The sequence below is a fragment of the Callospermophilus lateralis genome, chromosome 8, assembly GCF_048772815.1.
Source record: "Callospermophilus lateralis isolate mCalLat2 chromosome 8, mCalLat2.hap1, whole genome shotgun sequence".
Classification (NCBI taxonomy): domain Eukaryota; kingdom Metazoa; phylum Chordata; class Mammalia; order Rodentia; family Sciuridae; genus Callospermophilus; species Callospermophilus lateralis.
Window position 1 is genome coordinate 114667620 of NC_135312.1, and position 19941 is coordinate 114687560.

The 19941-nt window shown below is 39.5% G+C and overlaps 1 protein-coding gene across 6 annotated transcripts in view; it reads left to right on the top strand.

Annotated features, from left to right (window-relative positions):
- The window catches only part of Sh3d19 (SH3 domain containing 19), a 182548-nt gene that overhangs the window by 151776 nt on the left and 10831 nt on the right, over positions 1 to 19941 (top strand). For all 6 annotated transcript variants that reach the window (XM_076864324.2, XM_076864322.2, XM_076864323.2 and 3 more), the window contains exons 10-17: positions 3059 to 3120; positions 5147 to 5411; positions 8118 to 8186; positions 12422 to 12494; positions 13897 to 14027; positions 16255 to 16313; positions 18353 to 18555; positions 19025 to 19077. In XM_076864324.2, coding sequence (XP_076720439.2) covers positions 3059 to 3120; positions 5147 to 5411; positions 8118 to 8186; positions 12422 to 12494; positions 13897 to 14027; positions 16255 to 16313; positions 18353 to 18555; positions 19025 to 19077 — 915 coding nt within the window. The remainder of the gene's footprint in view (positions 1 to 3058; positions 3121 to 5146; positions 5412 to 8117; positions 8187 to 12421; positions 12495 to 13896; positions 14028 to 16254; positions 16314 to 18352; positions 18556 to 19024; positions 19078 to 19941) is intronic.

Consider the following 19941-nt stretch of genomic DNA (forward strand, 5'->3'; position numbering starts at 1 on the left):
TATTTTATCATTGTAGTGACCCAGGAGAAGAGGCATGGTCTTTGCCAACTGCGCCTTTTAATGTCATGCAACAAAAACCCTCTGCTATTTCTCCTGCCATGGGGAACTTTCCATCTCGGGTAAGATGGCTGCAGTTGCCAGTCCTCACCTTCTTCACTTAAATGATGAAGGACTCCATTTGAGTGAGGAGTGTCGGGGCCACTGGAGCCCTTCTGCCAGTAAAAGCAGATGCCTCTGTGTGCCCTGCTGCCCCTGGGCACACAGGCTCTCAAAGCATCCCCAGGGAAGCTACCCACAGGTACAGGAGGAGAGTCAGCCGAGAGTGCAGAGTATATATGTGTCAGTCATGTAGCTCAGAAGGGTCTGTGGGAGGAAACAGGCTGATTTTGAATTCAGAACATAAGCAGCCTAAGTTCTTAAAAGAAATACATCTATAGAGGCTGCTTAGTAATTCCCACACACAAGAGCACACAGGAGTGTGGTCTCAGGAGAAATCTTTGTCTTTTTAAAATACCACAAAAATACTGGGGAATTATTTTGAAGTTAAAGTGTGATTCTAATGCCGATGAACAAAAAGATTTCTACAGACACAATACAAGCAGAAAAAAACCAAATTTGCCAGGAACTGAAATGCTTATCCAGACACATCAACTGCCGAAGTCTAGGGATGTCAGACTAGAGAAAAATTTCCACAGAGCAGGTACAGAGAGGCTTTGAAGTATGCGTGGAATGCTGAAGAGAAGGAAGTCCCTAATCGATAATCTTCCAAAGACTGTCAGCAGAACCTGGGCACAAGCCCATGCTTGAGCAAACACGAAGACAGTGGCTCTGGGGGGAACTGTCCCTGTGTTCTTGGCATTTGGAGTGTATCAGACGTAGCAATGCCTTTCAAGATGTGCCCGATGTCCCTGAGGAGTTTGGATGTACTGCCTTTTTTTATTCCGATTTAAAATTTGCTCACTGTAGAAAATTGAGAAATTAAAAAGTACTTGAGATTTCCCACAAAATTATCACCGAGGGTCTGGGAGTCAGTGGTAGAACATTTGCTTGCTCAAGGACCTGGGTTCAATCCCTAGAATCACAAAAGAGCAAAAGAAAACAAAACCACCACCCAGGAAAAACTGCAGGTAATATTTGACACCGATTTTGGACCATATGCTGTGTCTTTATTACAATACATCATCCTTACCTTTCCCTGTCAAGTTCATACATTGATATTCTTTTGAGATTTCTCCTTAATTGTTAAGGTATACAACTACAATGTTAATTACTCCCTATCTGTTTGAGATTTTTTGATTTAATTTATATATATACATACATATACGTATGTATATATATAGTTAGATATAAATATATATATAGTTAGATTTATTTATTTTATTTTTATGTGGTGCTGAGGATCGAACCCAGTGCCTCACAATTGCTATGCAAGCGCTCTGCCACTGAGCTACAATGCCAGCCCCTGTTTGATTTAATTTTAAAGATGACCAAAGAAGTAAATGCCTTTTCAAGTATCATAGCATTATCTGCCAGGAAGAAATATAGACAACAGTGTATTTATAAGGAATGGATTATATTCTGGATTACTTCAGGGTTTATGAACTAGTGACTCGCCTCTCTTTATTAACTGAACACATTATTGAAACCAAGTTTTAAGGGCAAACTTAATTTGTCTTTAAAAATGGGATTTTAAAACATTGAAATATGTTTAAATGATCACCATTATTGGAACTTAATCATGTGATTTTTTAAAAAAAGAATTGCTTTTTTAGTTGTAGATGAACACAATACCTTTTTTTTGCTAATTTTTCTTTTTTACGTGGTGCTGAGGATCGAACCCAGTGCCTCACGCATGCTAGGCAAGCAGTCTACCACTGAGCCACAACCCCAGTCCCTAATTATGTGATTTTTAAGGGAAAGCTATATTCCATGTGAATTTAAAATCATGAAAGTAAGTTTTAACTCATGTATAGGATATGAAGGAAGAAAACAGTCTGAATTAGCTAGAGATTCCCAAGCTATAATTAAGTCCCTTTACAAAAAAAAGGAAGTATAATTTTAAAGGACTAACCATTTTTCCCTATGATGTCTTAGAATATTTCTTGTGTATTGTGTTGGGGTCTTAGAAAGTGGGAGAGGAAAAGTAGGTTTTAGTTGGAAATTTTCCAGTTCTGATTTTAAAAAGGAGACAATAAAAATTTAGTGAGGAGGTTTTTATTGTTGTTGTTGTTTTTGAGTTTGGCTTTGAGATCTTTTAGCTTGTCACTCAACAGGAGATCTGAAGATATTTCTGTGAGTTGTGCTCATTCCCCAATGCTTGGGCTATGCCCTGTTCAGAAGACCTGTTTAAGCAGCAGCTTGAGTCCCTTCCCCTGGGAAAGTCTTCCTGTTAATCTCTATGTGCTTCCAGTTTCTCTCATCTACGGTTAGGTTACATCCATCTTTAATTTTTCACATTGTTCCCTTCACTCTTCCCTATAAAACTCTTAGCCCATCCACCTACGGTGGCCTGGTGGTACGAGTGCCCTTTGGGCCATCCCTCAGGCTGCTTTCTTGCCTCTTCAGTTTTGCAAAATGTCGAAACCATCCAGTGATGAGATAGGATCTGCCTATAAACCAACTAATAACCACTTCAATTAGTAGGTGTTTAGACTCAGGAACAGTGTTTCCTCTGTGTAATTGGGATTAACAAGGGTCATGTGTTTGTTTACTTCCTGTGGTGCCTGCTTACTTTGTGACCCACCATGATGTAAATGTCATCCCCTAATATCTCATGCATCACCCCGTGCGTGGCCCTGCAGTGCTGTTGTCTGGTTCTGGTCCACAACAGGAGATGCCTTGGTTTCCTCTGCTGGGTGTTTTCACTTGTATTAGGACATGAATAGTGTGGAGTAAATAGTGAGTTAATATTATTTAAGATCAAAAATTCTTTTCTGCTATTTTCAATAACTGAGTTACATTTACACTTTCAGACCCAGCTAAATTCTCTAAAGTTCCTCTTGACAAAGTTCTTGTTTTAGGTTAATGTTGGCTAAAAATTCTCCTCTGATCCTTGTAGGAATCCAACCAAGCTGGTGAGACCGGAGGTTTTGTGCGAGGACCCCCAAGGTTGCCACCAAGGTAAGGAAGTGTGGGAAAAGTTATAGAGAAACATGAATGAGCCGGGCACTGTGGTGTGCACCTGTAATCCCAGCAGCTCAGGAGGCTGAGGCAGGAGGATTGCAAGTTCAAAGTCAGCCTCAGCAACTTAGTGAGGTCCTGTCTTTTAAAAAGGGGGACTGGAGATGTGGTTGGTACCAAAAAATAAAGTAAAATAAAATGAATGACTCAGAGACCTGACGATCTTTTTGTATCATCCAGACCAAGTATTGTTTTTTTTGTTTTTTTTTTGTTTGTTTGTTTGTTTTTTGTTTTATTTTTTTATTTTATTTTATTTTATTTTTTATTGGTTATTCAAAACATTACAAAGATTTCAGAATCACATCGGTTACACATCCACATTTTTACATAATACCATAATAGTAACTGTTGTATTCTGCTACCTTTCCTATCTTCTACTATCCCCCCTCCCCTCCCATCTTCTCTCTCTACCCCATCTACTGTAATTCATTTCTCTCCTTATTTTTTTCCCATTCCCCTCACAACCTCTTATATGTAATTTTGTATAACAATGAGGGTCTCCTTCCATTTCCAAGCAATTTCCCTTTTCTCTCCCTTTCCCTCCCACTTCATGACTCTGCTTAATGTTAATCTTTTCCTCCTGCTCTTCCTCCCTGCTCTGTTCTTGGTTGCTCTCATTATATCAAAGAAGACATTTGGCATTTGTTTTTTAGGGATTGGCTAGCTTCACTTAGCATAATCTGCTCTAGTGCCATCCATTTCCCTGCAAATTCCATGATTTTGTCATTTCTTAGTGCTGCGTAGTACTCCATTGTGTATAAATGCCACATTTTTTTTATCCATTCATCTATTGAGGGGCATCGGGGTTGGTTCCACAGTCTAGCTATTGTGAATTGTGCTGCTATGAACATCGATGTGGCAGTATCCCTGTAGTACGCTCTTTTGAGGTCTTCAGGGAATAGACCGAGAAGGGGAATAGCTGGGTCAAATGGTGGTTCCATTCCCAGCTTTCCCAGGAATCTCCATACTGCTTTCCATATTGGCCTCACCATTTTGCAGTCCCACAGACCAAGTATTGTTGGTCTCAGATCTTTGTTTAGAGATAAAATAAACCCACAAATTCACCCAGGCTACCAGCCTACAGTCTGCTTCTGACAGCAGGTTAGAGAAATCTCTGCTCCTTTTTCTTTTAACATAGTCCAAAATTTTGCAGAGCACAAATGTGGATTTCTTTTACTTTTCCTCAAATAAATGAACAAGGCTCCTTTCCAAACCTACAACAACCTCACTTCTGAAACACACACACCCACTCCCAGTTAAGAGAGTCACGCCTGGTCTGGGGCATCTGTAAAGTGACACAGGCTTTGTGAATTCAGAGGTGGCCTGCTTTCTGAGCTCCAGAGCTGTTTGAACAAAAGGCTACAATGCTACCAGAAGACACTGCCATGTTGAAATTTATTTCTATCATAGTTTTTAAGAAAAAGCTTTCAACATAAGAGTTGTCCTCTCCCATTTTCAAAATGAGTTTTCTTTATGTTATTCTAAGTTAGTCTTAATAGTAAGTCCTACCAGATGAACATCAGGGGGTTTTGATGTTCCTTTTCTAATCACATGCAAGCCCCCAGCACACATACCTGATATCTTATTATAAGCTTTTCATCCCAGACTTGGGTGGAAAAGTGCTTAGCTTCCTGAAATAGTCATGATGTGTTTAAGAGCAGTCAGGGCCTCAGAGAGCTCGTGATAGTAAATGCTTGTTTGTCTTGAACTAATGAATCTCTGGTGCAAGATAACAGGAAGCTGGAACATCATGGCATTTCCTCTAATAATATAATGTTTAATGCAGCAGTCATTTGCTCAAAAATAGCATACCCTGCAGGTTTCAGTGAATTGCACTCCACTTGCAGAAAGCTGTGTGTGTGTGTGTGTGTGTGTGTGTGTGTGTGTGTGTACACCTGTAGGAAAGGACAGAGTGGAACCTAATACTGATCACAACACTGACTCCTGACTTCCCATTGACTTTCAGACCCGTTAATGGAAAACCTACTCCAGCTAGACGGCCTCCTCCCAAAGGAGCCCCCGAGAGGCCACCTCCCCCCAAACTTCCTGCAACCCGAACATCAAATAAAAAACTGCCTTTTAGTCGGTCCTCTTCTGACATGGATCTTCAGAAAAAACAAAGTCACTTGGCATCTGGGCTCTCAAAAGCCAAGAGTCATATCTTTAAAAGTCAAGATCCGGTGCTACCCCCTCGTCCCAAACCAGGACATCCTCTGTACAGAAAATACATGGTAAGTTGGGCTTTTAAAAATGTTTGTGGTGGAGGGATTTGTTCTACAATATATTTTAAAATCCATTATTCCCTAGAAAAAGATGGTGAAACAAATAGGAAATTGTCCCTTGACCCTAAGAGTGCTTTAGATAAGTTGACCAGAACACCACCTAGGCTTTGAAAGCAGGGTTTCATTAGTAGGAGAAACACAGGGGAAGAGGAAGCAGGCCACACAGGGGTTGTAAGGTGTCGACCAAGTGAAACTCAAAAACCTGACCCTGTTGGTTATGCTAATAGGAGTGACTGACAGAGAGTTATATCTTGATAGAGTTTACATCTTAAGCAACTTTGCCCACTGAGTAAATTTGGGGGTTGGGGGGTACTGGAGATTGAACTCAGGAGCACTTGACCACTGAGCCACATCCCCAGCCCTGTCTTGTATTTTATTTAGAGGCAAGGCCTCACTAAGTTGCCTTGCTTTTGCTGAGGCTGGCTTTTAACTTGAGATTCTCCTGCCTTGGCCTCCTGAGCCACTGGGATTACAGGTGTACACCACTGTGCCCAGTCCACTGAGTACATTTTAAAATGAAGTTGAAGTGAAGTTTTTATTAAGGTGGGTGGATTTCCCACTTTTTTTTTTTTTTCATTTTTTAAAGCCTAATTATACTGGAACCTTTAATAGCTACTAGTTAGCAGTTTTTATCAATAGATAGATACTAACGTTTTTCTCAAGTGACTTCTGCTTCCATTTCTCACAGATGGAAAATAGCGTTGATGTGGTCTCTCCTTTGGTCAGATTAACCTGATAAAATCTTTAAAATATTAAAATGATGAAGAAATCAGGACTGTTTGTTCTTTTTAAACAATTAATGATAGAGTAGCTCTTAACAGGAACAGTAGTTAATTATTTTGTCTTGTTCCATGTTTCCATCATTGAGTCAGGAATTTTCTTTTATTTTAAGTCATTCGGGGTTTTGTTAATTTTTTTTTTTTAAGAGAGAGAGAGAATCTTTTTTTTTCTTTTTTTCTTTCTTTTTTTTTTTTTTTTTTTTTGTAAATGGACACAACACAATGCCTTTATTTTTATGTGGTGCTGAGAACTGAACACGGGTCGCGCCCATGCTAGGCAAGTTCTCTACCGTTTAGCCACAATCCCAGCCCTAATTTGTTTTTTAATCCTCCTTTTAAAAAGGAATAGACAGATGAGGAGGTAGTCTATTCATATATATTCATATTCATTTAAATCAATGAAACTTTAATTGCCAAAACTCACAGGTGGTGCTAGAGATGTAGGGAACCTGCCTAGCATGTGTGAGGGCCCTGGGTTTGATCCCTGAGACCACCAAAAAGAAACCCCAAAACAAAACACATGGACTGGGACTGTGGCTCAGCAGTAGAGTGTGTGCCTATTATGTGCAAGGCCCTGGGTTCGATCCTCAGCACCACATAAAATAAATAAATAAAATAAAGTATCGTGCCCAACTACAACTAAGAAATAAATATTTAAAAAAAAAAAAAGGTTTTTGGGGGATAGGTTGTTGATAATAAAAATAATACCTGAGCCAGGGGCACACACCTGTAATCCTCGAAACTCAGCTCAGGAGGCTGAGGCAGGAGGATTGCAAATACAAGGCCAGCCTCAGCAGCTTAGTGAAACCCTGTCTCAAACTAAAAAAACAAAACAAAAGAGCAAGGGATGTGGCTCAGTGGTAAATCACCCCTGGTGTTATATCCAAAGTGTCAACAACAGCAACAACAAAAAAAAAAAAACAGTAGCTGATGTGTATTGAGTACTGATTATGAGCCAGGCACTGTTTGAAGGTTTTATATAGGTAAAGTGCTCATTTATTCTTCACATCAACCTTGTGAGTTGATAAAATTATTATCCTCGGTGTACAAATGAGGACAATAAGATGAGAAAGAAGCCAGCCAGTGATGGAACCAAGATTTGAACGTAGATAACTAGCTCTGACCCCAGGCTCCTAACCATTAGGCCATATTATGAACACAGTGTTACCAATTGTAAAGACTCTACTTGCTTTGGACATTCTGTGTTAGGATTCCTTACTCAGTATAACTGCATACCAATAAAGTATTTAAAGAACTCAAAAGAAATCAATACATTTAACATGATGGTATGATGAGAATGGTGTGTCTCCTAAGGAAATAATTCCTTAAATTTTCCCTCATTTTTTTCCATGGCTACCCTACCATTAAATTGCTAGCAGGGAATCCTGGGACACCAAGGAGATGTCTGGAAGTCATGCTGCTCCACCCAGCCTTACGGGGCCACACCCTCACACTTCCCTATCTTTGCTCTTGAGTGACCCAAGGGCCCAGGCAGCCACCCTTTCCGTGTTTAAGAAGGCAGCCATTTTGAGAACTCTGAATTAAAGATGGGCTTTGATAGGCAGCAAGGTCAGGTGCCAAAGACTCATCCTTCAGACCCCCAGGGGACTTGGTGGACCTTCCCTGTAGAAAGGGACTTCTTAGTTGTTAGTTATTAAGGGAACTTTAGGCCACATGCAGCCCTGGTGGTCCCCTGGGCTCCACCTCACCTCCCATGAACTTGAAAGTCCAGAAGAAGCGCAGGCCCCCCTCCATCCAGGGTGTGAGTTAGCCTGATCAGGAGAGCTGAGGCACACACGCCGAGTCCCTCAACAATCAGCAGCTCGTGAGGAGGCTCCTTGATTGTGAATGATTCTCATGTTGGTTTTCATTTAAGCTGTCTGTGCCTCATGGAATTGCCAATGAAGACATTGTCCCACAAAACCCTGGCGAACTCTCTCGTAAGGTAAAGTGGAGCTCTTTTTTACTGAAAGAAAAAAAATCGCCGGCCTCTGTTACTGCTATTACACATTATTAAATGCTTTAGGCTCCAAAGATTAAAATGTGGAAAAGTAATAATGTTTTATTAAATAATAATTGCTTCAGAGATTGGTATTGTACCTTCCAGTGTGGGGACGCACTTGTGATGCTGAAGCAGGCAGAAAATAATTACCTGGAATGCCAGAAGGGAGACGGGACAGGCAGAGTTCACGTGTCCCAGATGAAGATTATCACTCCTCTTGATGAGAGGACCATCAGATGAGCAGACCCAACGGGAGGAATTAATGTTGTACAGCCTTCAGATCACACATGGCGGCACATTTCATAGAACTATTAATTATATTGCAGCCCCAAGTTTTTTATTAGGAAATTTATCTTAACCAGAGTGAAAATTACAGTAGCATTCTGTCCCATTTTTAGAATGAATGACTTGAGGCTGGCCTCTGCCATCCTAATCACTCTGCTGCACATACTGACTGGGGTATTTTGCCACCTTCCACGGTGCAGGATCACTTGTGACCTTACTTGTGAAAGCCGGAGCACTCACTTGTGAACTCCCAACTGTAGGAGCCGTTTATGTTTTTTAAATAATATAAACATGTTTGCCAAAGTGCCAGAGATCCATTTTCCAGCAGAGTGGGTAATGATTTTAAAGGGGGTCCTATAAATGTTAAGTGTGACATTAAACACACACACACACACACACACACACACACACTTCCTTTAAGATGTAAGCTTAGTGCAATCGTCATTTTGTATCCCAACAATCTTGAGTCACATTTTAGGCCTAACAAATTTGTGGAACCTGGGCTGGGGCTGTAACTCAGTGATAGCACTTGCTAGCATGTGTGAGGTACTGGGTTCGATCCCCATCACCACCTATAAATAAATAAAACAAAGGTCCACCGACAACTAAATATATTTTATATATATATATATATATATATATATATATATTTATTTGGAGCCTGGGAAGATACAAAGATTGTTAAATGTCATTTGTTTAGCAAGAAACATGCTGTCAAACAATTCATAGGAGGATTTTTTTTTTTTAAGTTGTAGGTGGATACAATATCTTTATTTTACATTTATGTAGTGCTAAGAATCAAACCCAATGTCTCACGCATGCTAGGCAAGCACGCTACCACTTGAGCCACATCCCCAGCCCTAGAGGGATATTTTTTAAAGAGCGTCCAGTTTTCACTGTTAGTTAATGTCAAATATATGAAAAATAATTCCCACTAGTCATTCAACCCAAGTAAAGTATTTTGTTTTACCTTTTATTTTCATTTTTATAATCTCATTCAATTCTTCTTAGAAGGCAGTTTATCTTAGAAGATTTGCTTAAGAAACTAAAATTTGTATTTTGTGGAACAGAGAAAAATACACGGTCAGCCAGTTGCAGCTGGTTGTGAAAATTCTAAGTTCAGTTCACATAAGAAAAGTTTTGTTACTTATTCTGTCTGTATTGGTACAGCGTTATCCAGCTGTCCTCGAGTCCTTCCTCTTTCAGAACACACTGATGTTAACCGTGAGGTACATGCCCCAAAGCTATCCTTAAAAAACAAAAGCTAAAAAATGAGGTGTTATTCTTTCATAATGTCCAAAGTGTTTCCACTTTAAACATCACCTTCTCATCTTGTGCTACAGGCTTGCAGAGGTGGCCTCGGGTGGCCGTTTCATTATCACTGTAGGTGATGGTGTCAGTGGTGAAATCAGAGCAGTTACCAATAACGATAATGAAATGAATCCTCCACTAGGCTTTTGGGTTCATGGTTATCATTAAGTTTCTTAGAAAAGCAAAACTTACCTGGGGATGTGGCTCGGTGATGGAGTGTCTGCCTGGCATTTATGAGGCCCTTGGTTCGATCCCTAGCACCACAAATAAATATACAATAGTGCTTCCTACTTTGTGTAGGTACCTGTGAATAAATAAACAAAACAACAATAACAAAAGAAACCTTACGGTTTGAAAATCTGGTTTTGAGGTAAATATCTCTAAGAAGTGTTTTACTTTTCCCTAATTTGGTAAAAAGAGAATATTGGCCATTATCAGTTATAGTTGAATCCGATGGATCCTGGGAAATCTGGGAGGTCATTGCAGGTTCATGGTTAAACTCCCACCCAGTTACAGGAAGCAAGGCTTCAGTTCCCCTGCTCCCTACAACACAGGTGTTCATCTAACCGTCTACCTTTTGTTTTTTAATGTGTGAAATAAATATGACAACACCTCATGGAGTTATTTTAGAACTGACATAGGATTCCATATAAGGTAAAGATGATTCCATTTAAGGTAAAAGTGAATCCATGGAGATAGAAAGGTAGGTTCGTGGTTACCTTGGACTGAGGTAGGGGTTGTACAATTCTGTGAATATACTAAAACCGCACACATGCTACACGGGGTGGTTTATTATGTATGAGTTATGTCTCAAAGGTGTTTATCAAATTAAATGAGCTAATGTATAGAGGTGTTACACATAATAAGTAGCACACAACAAATGAACAATAAATATTAGCTTTCTTATTGTTATCATACCATTGGTATCAGCACTGCTATAGAAAGCCCTTTGAAATATATTAGATTTATCTACCACATACCCACCCTGACACGGGTCTGTGTTGTACCGACCTCTTGTGGACAACCCTCTCCAGCCTGTTCCATTTGCCCTTCACCTGACAGGCCAGGTTGATGGGCATCATGGCCAGGGATCTCCCTACACTGAAGGCAGAGAAGGGGAACCGCAATCAGGAGGCACAAGTGACCTTCCCGCCCTCCCAGGCTTGGTTACCTTTACATCACTGGTCCATTTGGAGGCTTAGGTTTGTGTTAGGTGTGAGGTTGGTCTCTGACTTTATTTTTTCCAAATGGATAACCATTTTCCCTGATATTATTTATTGAGTAGCTATTCTTTCTCCATAGATATAAATCAGTACAAAACAAAAGTCACATATGCATGGGTAATAAATTACCAGCACTGAAGAGCTTTGAGTTACAGCACTCCAAATAGCATCCCTCCGTCAGGTTTGATGGTGAAGGTGATGATGTGGATAAGCCTTGTCTCTTAAAGAACGTGAGGATAACAACCGTTTGTCATTAAGAAGGTCCCTCTTCAACCCTACCCTCTCCTCCAGCCAATCGAGACCATTGGCTAGATGGGTGGGGAGTATTGCATTCATTCTCTGTGCTAATTTATTTAGAATTACTGTTGAATAAACGATTCAGATTAAATAGAAAATCCAGGCCAGGCATGGGAGGTAGAATTGCTTTCAAATTAGAGAAGACATTCAATTAAGTGGTAATAAATGAAATGGATTTTACCTTTTGTGAATTATACTTCTGTGGGAAGTCATTAGCTGCCTTCATTACAAAAGGCAAGAACATAAATTGCGGAACTTTCTTCTTTTCCCATCCTAATAAAGACACAACCTCTAAGGCTCTGTTAAGGGGAAAACTACCTACCCTTCAAAGGGGAAGAGGTCACAAACCACTGCTTTGGGGGAGAATAAATAATACTGCTTTAAAAAAAAAAAAAAAAAGCAGTACGCTCCCTTTTTAAATTTTCTTGGTTGAAAAAAAAAAGAAGAAAAAAATATGCAGGGACTATTATAATTGAGAGTTATTTCTGTCCCCCCTTAGCAAGGTAACATTCTTTTTCAGCTTGATAATGGTTCCCTGGTTTAGTTCACCTGTGTGGTTTTCATCTTGTACTCATAATGTAATTGTGGCAAGCGGGCTCTAATGAGAAAAAAAATTGGCTTCAGAGTGAATAATGAATCTAGCATCTAGCTGGGTGCAGTGGCCCACACCTGTAATCCCAGCAATTTGGGAGGCTGAGGCAGGAGGATTGCAAGTTCGTGGCCAGCCCTCAAAATTTAGTGAGGCCCTAGGCAACTTCGCAAAACTCTGCCTCAAATTTTTTTTTAAAGTAGGGCTGGGGCTATAGCTCAGTGGCAAAGTGCTTGCCTAGCATGTGTGAGGCACTGGGTTTGATCCTTGGCACCACATAAAAATTGACAAATAAAATAAAGGCATTCTGTCCATCTACAACTACAAAAAAAAAAATTCTTTTTTAATTCAATAAAAAAGGACAGGAAATGTAGCTCAGTGGTAAAGTGCCCCAGGGTTCAATCCTCAGTACCATAAAGAAAATCTAGCATCCATCCTGCACACTTCATTCACAGCCCTGTTTCTCCCCCTAGGATCCAAGCCCTGCTCAGAAACCTGTGAACAGTAGTGCTCCTCACGCTGTCGTTCTTCATGATTTTGCAGCAGGTAAGGACATAAATAATAGATTGTTAGAACAGGATCCAGGAGTGAGTCATCATCCCTGGGTTAACGAACCTCCCAAGACATCCTTCTTTGTTTTCTGCCTGTAGAATCCTTGACTAGAGATATCATCTAACCCATCACCTGAGGAAGGGCCAACTGTACCCAGCCTTTCCAGAAAGCCTCCTTGTAATCTTGGTGTGGGTGGTGCACACCTATAATCCCAGGGGCTTGGGAGGCTGAGGGAGAGGAAGATCATGAGTTCAAAGCCAGCCTCAGCATTTTAGTGAGGCACTAAGCAAATTAGTAAGGCCCCGTCTCTAAATAAAAAAGGCTGGGGATGTGGCTCAGTGGGTAAGCCCCCGTGGGAGAGGGAAGAGGAGAGGGAAGGTAGCAGAATACAACAGTCATTAATAAGGTATTATGTAAAAATGTGGATGTGTAACCGATGTGATTCTGCAACTTGTATTTGGGGTAAAAATGGGAGTTCAAAACCCACTTGAATCAAATGTATGGAAGATGATATGCCATGAGCTTTGTAATGTTTTGAACAACCAATAAAAAAAAGAAAGCTTAGTTGCATACCTTGCCTTTGATACTCTCTGAGAGGGAGTTTCTCATGTAAATAAACAAAGCAAAGTGTCTGGCAGTTACAAACTTGTTTTCTTTTTTTTTTTTTTTTTTTTTTTTTGAGAGAGAATTTCAATATTTATTTTTTAGTTCTCGGCAGATACAACATCTTTGTTTGTATGTGGTGCTGAAGATCGAACCCGGGCCCTCAAAATTTTAGAAAAGTGGAGGTGGGACTGAGGATGTAGCTCTGTGCTTGAGCCCCCAGTGTTCAATCTCTAGTACCATACACATGCACACAAAAGTTAATTTTTTGTAATACCCTTCCTATCCAAGGCTAAAAAGAAAATAAATACTTGATTTATTTACGACATCTTTTTAATCCATTTGGTAGACTGATTTTTATCTCAGTGAGGGAAAATTTATTTAGAGCTATAGGACTCCCTTAGTTAATATTGAGGCTAAAGTGATTTTTAAGCATGATTGAGAATAATGATAATATTATACCATGTCTATAAAACCCTTCCATTGTTCAGTGTGCATTCAGCAAGAGGTTTTTATGGGCACAGTAGGAATCACTGGCCAGCACAATGGTTGTTTGTTTTTTATCACCATTTCCCATCAATCATTGCATAGTAGATATGTCTAATTTGATGTTAGGAGGAGCTTATATCATGAAAATTTTCAAAATATATATTTTCAATAAATTTGGTTAGTGTGTTCTGTCATCAGAACGTGGGGTCTCCATGGGCAGAACTAAATGCCTCTTTGTTCTCGACTTTAATGAAATATGCAATCAGGATTATTTATCATATGTAACTGTGATCTGCTGTTACAGAGCAAGATGACGATTTGAATCTCACATCTGGAGAAATTGTTTATCTTCTTGAAAAAATAGACACAGATTGGTACAGAGGGAAATGCAGAAGCCGGACTGGCGTATTTCCTGCCAACTATGTCAAAGTAATCGTAAGTGGCATGTGCTCGTTTTAATTGATCCTATATTCAGTGGGTTCCTGTGACTTGCAGATTGCTGAAAAATGACCAGAAGCCTAGATTCTTGAGTTCTAGTTCTCCCTTCCATTGATTAACTTGTCATTTGGGAAGTTCAGAAGTCAAGAGTTGTTTCAGTAATGAGTGATCATTTTTCTTAGATGATGAGGTCTTAGAACGTAATACCTGAATGCCATCTGAATCCAAAAGTGAATGCCACACAGGCCACTTGGTGAACCACCTATTCCTGGGTTGTTAAACACTTCAGGATATGTTAATTCTTTGAGACTTTTAGTGAACATGAATTAAATGGTACCAGACTGTCCTAAAAGAAATGTTTGCAAGGTTATGGTACTACTTCTTATTTTCTTTGGAGTACATTTTATTTTTGGCTTCTTTCTTTTCTTTTCCTATTAATCTCCATCTTTCAAAAAAAAATTGGGGTAATACTAATCTAGTTATTGGACCTAATGGTTCATTAATGGTTTTTCACATAATAATTTCAAATTTGATTAGGAAAAATTATATTAAAGCATCAGTATTGCATACGCCCTCACAGCCTAACTTGGAGTGCCTACCTGTGTGTTGGAGCTTCAGGTGCTAAGACCAGATGACTGTGCAACATGAGGATAAAACAAGATTGCCCATTGAGGGCTGGGGATATAGCTCAGTTGGTAGAGTGCTTGTCTCAAATTCACAAGGTGCAGCGGCGCATGCCTGTCATCTCAGCAGTTCAGGAGGCAGAGGCAGGAGGATCACAAGTTCAAAACCAGCCTCAGCAACAATGAAACTCTAAACAGCTCAGTGAGACCCTGTCTCCAAATACAAAAAGGGGGGTACTGGAGATGTAGCTTAGTGATCTAGTGTCCCTGAGTTCAATCCCTGGTATCCTTCACCCGCCCCCCAAAAAAATAGTTTCGCTTCCACAGCTTATTGGGGGAGAGAGAACAATTTTCCATTACATCTGAAACAAGTATAACAGAAAATGTGTATTTTTCAAGTAGAAATGAGTGTGTCTCTTGGATTACAAAACGCCATTCTTAGAAAAATTGTCCAGTGTATATATGGCCTGATTCTTTGGAGAAATTCAAGCCACATTCTCTAAATTAATATTAAGAATAATGTTGGTTTTAGCACTCTTCCTCATTTTTCTTCTGCCCAATGGAGCAGTACTTTAAAAAGCACAATTACCACACTGAAATCAATCACAGCAAGCCTGCCACATTATTGGTATAAATGTTATTTCTAAGCCCACAAGTTTAAAAAATTGTTTTAAAACTTCGAACTTGGTAAAATTCATCAAGAAGGGTACTGATTTATTTAATATAAACCTCATAGCCTTAAGTAGTTTCAGACTGCGTACATATGGCCAACAATTTTATTACAGCCAAGGTCCTTTGAGCCTTGTAGATAAAGTGCCTGCCAGTTAGTCCATGTTCACTTAGGTGAATCCCTTTCTTCTTTCCCTATCACATTGAAGGGGGAAAAAAGATGTTCCACAGTTATGGATATGAAGAGGATCCACAAGTTTGGTCAAATTGTTTTGTTTGGGGGTTTGAAGAGTGATGCAGAATCCTGCTGTCGATGTGAACAGGTGTGGTAGTGCCCATGTGCGACAGCATTTATGCCTTAATGGCTGATTCCTTTCTTAAATCCTTCTCAGCTGAAGTTTTCATCTTGGAGAACCAGAAAACTTAGAGAAAATTCAGTCAGAAGTAGAATATGAATGTGCTTATCCCAGCAAATAAGAGAAGGGTTGATCGCCTACTCAAGGAGGGCTACTTCACGAGCTGTACATTTTTCCCAAAATCCACATGCTGGATTTTTTACTGTTTAGCACCTGTGGTATAACAACTTTAACACCTAATTAAACTAGTTGATTTCAGTCATGCATTTTCTAACTTCTTGGCCTGAAATATATCCTACTAAAGTCCAGCCTGGCGCATGCCTATAACCCCAGCCTCTCTGGAGGCTGAGGCAGGAGGATGGCAAGTTCAAGGATAGCCTGGGCAACTAAGAGAGACCTGTCTCAAGATTAAAAAAAAAAAAAAAAAAAAAAAGACTGGGGATGTAGCACAAAGGTAGAGCACTCCTGAGTTCAATCCTCAATATAAGTGAAAAGAAACAAAATATATATAGATATATATCTTATTGAAGTTTGGGGAAAAAAATACAATTGTTACCATGATTTTGTCTTTACTAGGTTGATGTTCCAGAAGGAGAAAATGGGAAAAGAGAATCTGTTTCATCTCATTGTGTTAAGTAAGTTCTATGTGTGTTCCTTTGCATGAAATATAGAGGAAGTAAGAATTTATATCATGAAGAATTACCAAGCTTAAACACTTCCAGTGTGAAATATTCAGATTCTCATGTTTTCTTTTGTTTTTAATTATGAGGAAAGCTTTGCTTTTTTAAAAAAAGCCAAAGTGGGTTCAGGTTTTGCTGAAAATGCTGTGTGTTGATAGTAGCTGTCCATCCAGTGCTTGCAGAGAGCTGCTGGGGGAGCCAAGCCTGCTGCCTCTAAGGTCTGGCTTTGGCCTGGGCAGAGATGGTTTGTTGGCCTTCTAGTTTAAGATTCAACTGCTTTGACGGGGAAAACGTTTGAATCTTACAGAAATGTGGGTCATACAAAAACCACTAGATGGGGCTGAGGGTGTAGCCTCAGTGGTAGAGCATTTTCCTAGCGTGTACAAACCAGGCCCTGGGTTTTGTGGCTAGGACCACAAAACAACAACAACAGCAACAAATCCCTGCTAGACATGTTGTATTATTTTGCTTTCAAAAAGGACTAGAAGAAAGTAAAGGAAGAGTTAAGTTGGGGGGATCTTTCTGTATATCTAAAGACCTTTGCTTGAATTTATAAACCCTTTTATGCATCATTGTAACTCCTTGGTGATTTAAAACCCTGCCAAAATGCAACTTTATATTCTAGTAAAATGAGCAAATTAATAGAATTCACTACCTGCAGGTGACTGTAAACCTGTCGATGAATAGGTCAGACGTAAGGAGATGCTCCCAGGGGACTTGAGAAAATAAATGCAAAGGTTATCACAAATAAGAAAACTTCCGTTGCCACAGCAGTGAATTCAGTTTCAGGTTCTACTTTTCTCCTGTTTTTGAGCAACACGGACATATCAACAGTTTGAATTTAAAGTAGGCTTGAACAGCCGTGGATCCACTGACCTGACTTCAACCAGAACTTGAGTGGATCCAGGATCCACCTGTTCTCTTCAAACACCTTGCTATAGAAACTTCCTTCCTGAAGTTTCAAATCAAAGGTTTGATATTAAATCAGACCTTCTAGAGACACAAGTTGGCTCTCCTTTTATGTTCTTTTTGGTCAAAATTGCACACCACTTAAGGATTGTTCCAAGTCTCATTAACAAAGCCTTTTTTAAGAGATATAAAAATCATTTCATAAAGGAACAGAGTTGGTAGATTACATGTTTTGAAGTACCAAATTTCTGCTTTCTTCCAACCTTTCCAATTTGTGAGGCCATTCATCTATACATTCAACTCATCGGCTGATTGGCCCATCTGAAGCTACTGCTGCTGCCCTGATTCTTGCTCAGGCAGTTTGGTCTCTTTGCCCTGAGATTCTTGGGATAGGGCCCCTAAACTCAATGCACTTGTGATCGAAAGGCTGCAGATGGGATGGGATCATGGATTGGTGTGGCCCACAAACACGTGGAGTCTAGAATGATTCTGTAATGAAGTAAAAATGATCAAAAGACAGGCATGGCAGCATGGACCAACCATTCAGCTGCTTCTCTGTTCCTCTGCATGTATTCTGTGACCTTGAGCTTTCTGAGTGAATCAGCTCACATCCAAACAGTAAGCGCTGTCCTTTAGATGTGTCACTTACTCTTTTTCATGGAAAATATTAAAATTATCCAAAATACACCTTGTTCCATATTAAACACAGAATAAATGTCTATTGAGAGACTGAGTGAAGGTTTTGAAGCATTTTAGAAGTTAGTACTGTTTTATGGAGTGAAGTGTTGCCCCAGTTCTAGAATTGAAAATAAACTTAGTTAAAATCTTTTATATGTTTATATTAACTGCAGTCCCAGGGGTTTGGGATGCTCCTGAGGCAGGAGGATTGCAAGTTCCAGTCCAGCCTCAGCAACTAAGAAAGGCCCTCCACAACTTAGTGAGACCCTGTCTTAAAATAAAAAACAAAAAGGGCGGGATATGTAGCTCAGTGGCAAAGCACCTCTGGGTTCAATCCCCAGCACCTCTCCTCAAAAAAAGAAAATCAGTATTCTCTAGTTTAACCCACAGATGTGTTCTTTGTTCAGAAATACAAGATGTGTTGCTCGGTTTGAATATATTGGAGACCAGAAGGATGAGTTAAGTTTCTCAGAGGGAGAAATGATTATTCTTAAAGAGTACATGAATGAGGAATGGGCAAGAGGAGAGCTTCAAGACAGAACTGGGATCTTCCCCCTTAACTTTGTGGAACTTGTTGAGGATTATTCCACCTCTGGTGCAAATGTTTTAAGTGAGTATAGAAAATATGGGTTTTTTAAAAATTATGTCATATTCTAATTTAAATAAGCTAATAATATGATAATACTTAATAATACTTAAGTTGTATAATCCACATGGCCATATTTTTAAGGTAGAAGGGGAAATATTTTAAGCGGTAATATATATGGGATAGATAGCTATTACTGTGATCATCTCTGAGCTGATTTTGTTGTTTTAGGTTAATTAACAATAGTGTCATTTACAAAGTGGCCAGGATTTCTTAAACACATGAGCTATACAGTTTAATTAATGTGTATCCTTCTTCACTTTAGAGTAATAAAACAATCCCAGAGAGGGGATTACAGATCAAGGGTCAGAGACAATAAATAAAGACACTGGTCTGGAATTGCAGACTTTCGCCTCCCACCCCCACATAAACGTTTTTCTCTAATACCAGCGGTCTTCTCATCTGACATTTTGACCTTTTGTTTTTAATGTAGGAACAAAGATACCACCAAAGACCAAAAAAGAAGATTCTGGCTCACATTCTCAGGTAGGCTGTTGGAGTGGGTGACTGTTGGGACAGCCAGCTTTAAACCCTGGGAGGAATATTAAAATTACAATTACCAAGAGAAAACAGTATGAAATCATTTTTCAATTCATATAGCAAATGTTTGTAATAAATTAAATAGTAAGATGATTAATTCAATGTAATATTATACATAGAGCTTATTCAAAGACATATAGATCCTGACAGAAAATGAGGAAAGAAGCCATCTACTGGTGGTATCCCTGTCATCCCAGGAACTCAGTGGTGGAGGCAGGAGGATTGTTTGAGCCCCAAGTTGAAGGCCGTAGTGTGTTATGCCCATCGGGTGTCCATACTAAGCTAAGCACTGATACGGTGGCCTCATGGGACCTACCAGCTTCAAGCACTGGAGTTGCACTATAAATAGCCAGACACACCACCTGGGCAATGAAGCACAGGTTGTCTCTTGATGAAAACAGAAATGGCAGACACACCTGTAATCCCAGTGGCTCAGGAGCTGAGGCAGGAGGATCCCAGATTCTAAGTCAGCCTCAGTAATTTAGTAAGGCCCTGTCTCAAAATTAAAAATAAAAAAAAAAAAAGGTTGGTGATGTGGCTTAGTAGGTAAGTGGCCCTGGATTCAATCTCGGGTACCAAAAAAAAAAAAAAAAAAGGAAGAAGAGGAAAAAGACACAATTGGAAAATTCATAAAAAAGTTGTAAGTGGCTGATACCTTACTAGTAATCAAGAAAATATAATAAAGCAGCAATAAAATAGTATTTTATTTAAAATTATATATATATTTTTAATTTTGGAGGGGTACCAGGAATTTTGAACTCCAGGACACTCAACCACTGAACCATATCCCCAGCCTATTTTGTATTTTAT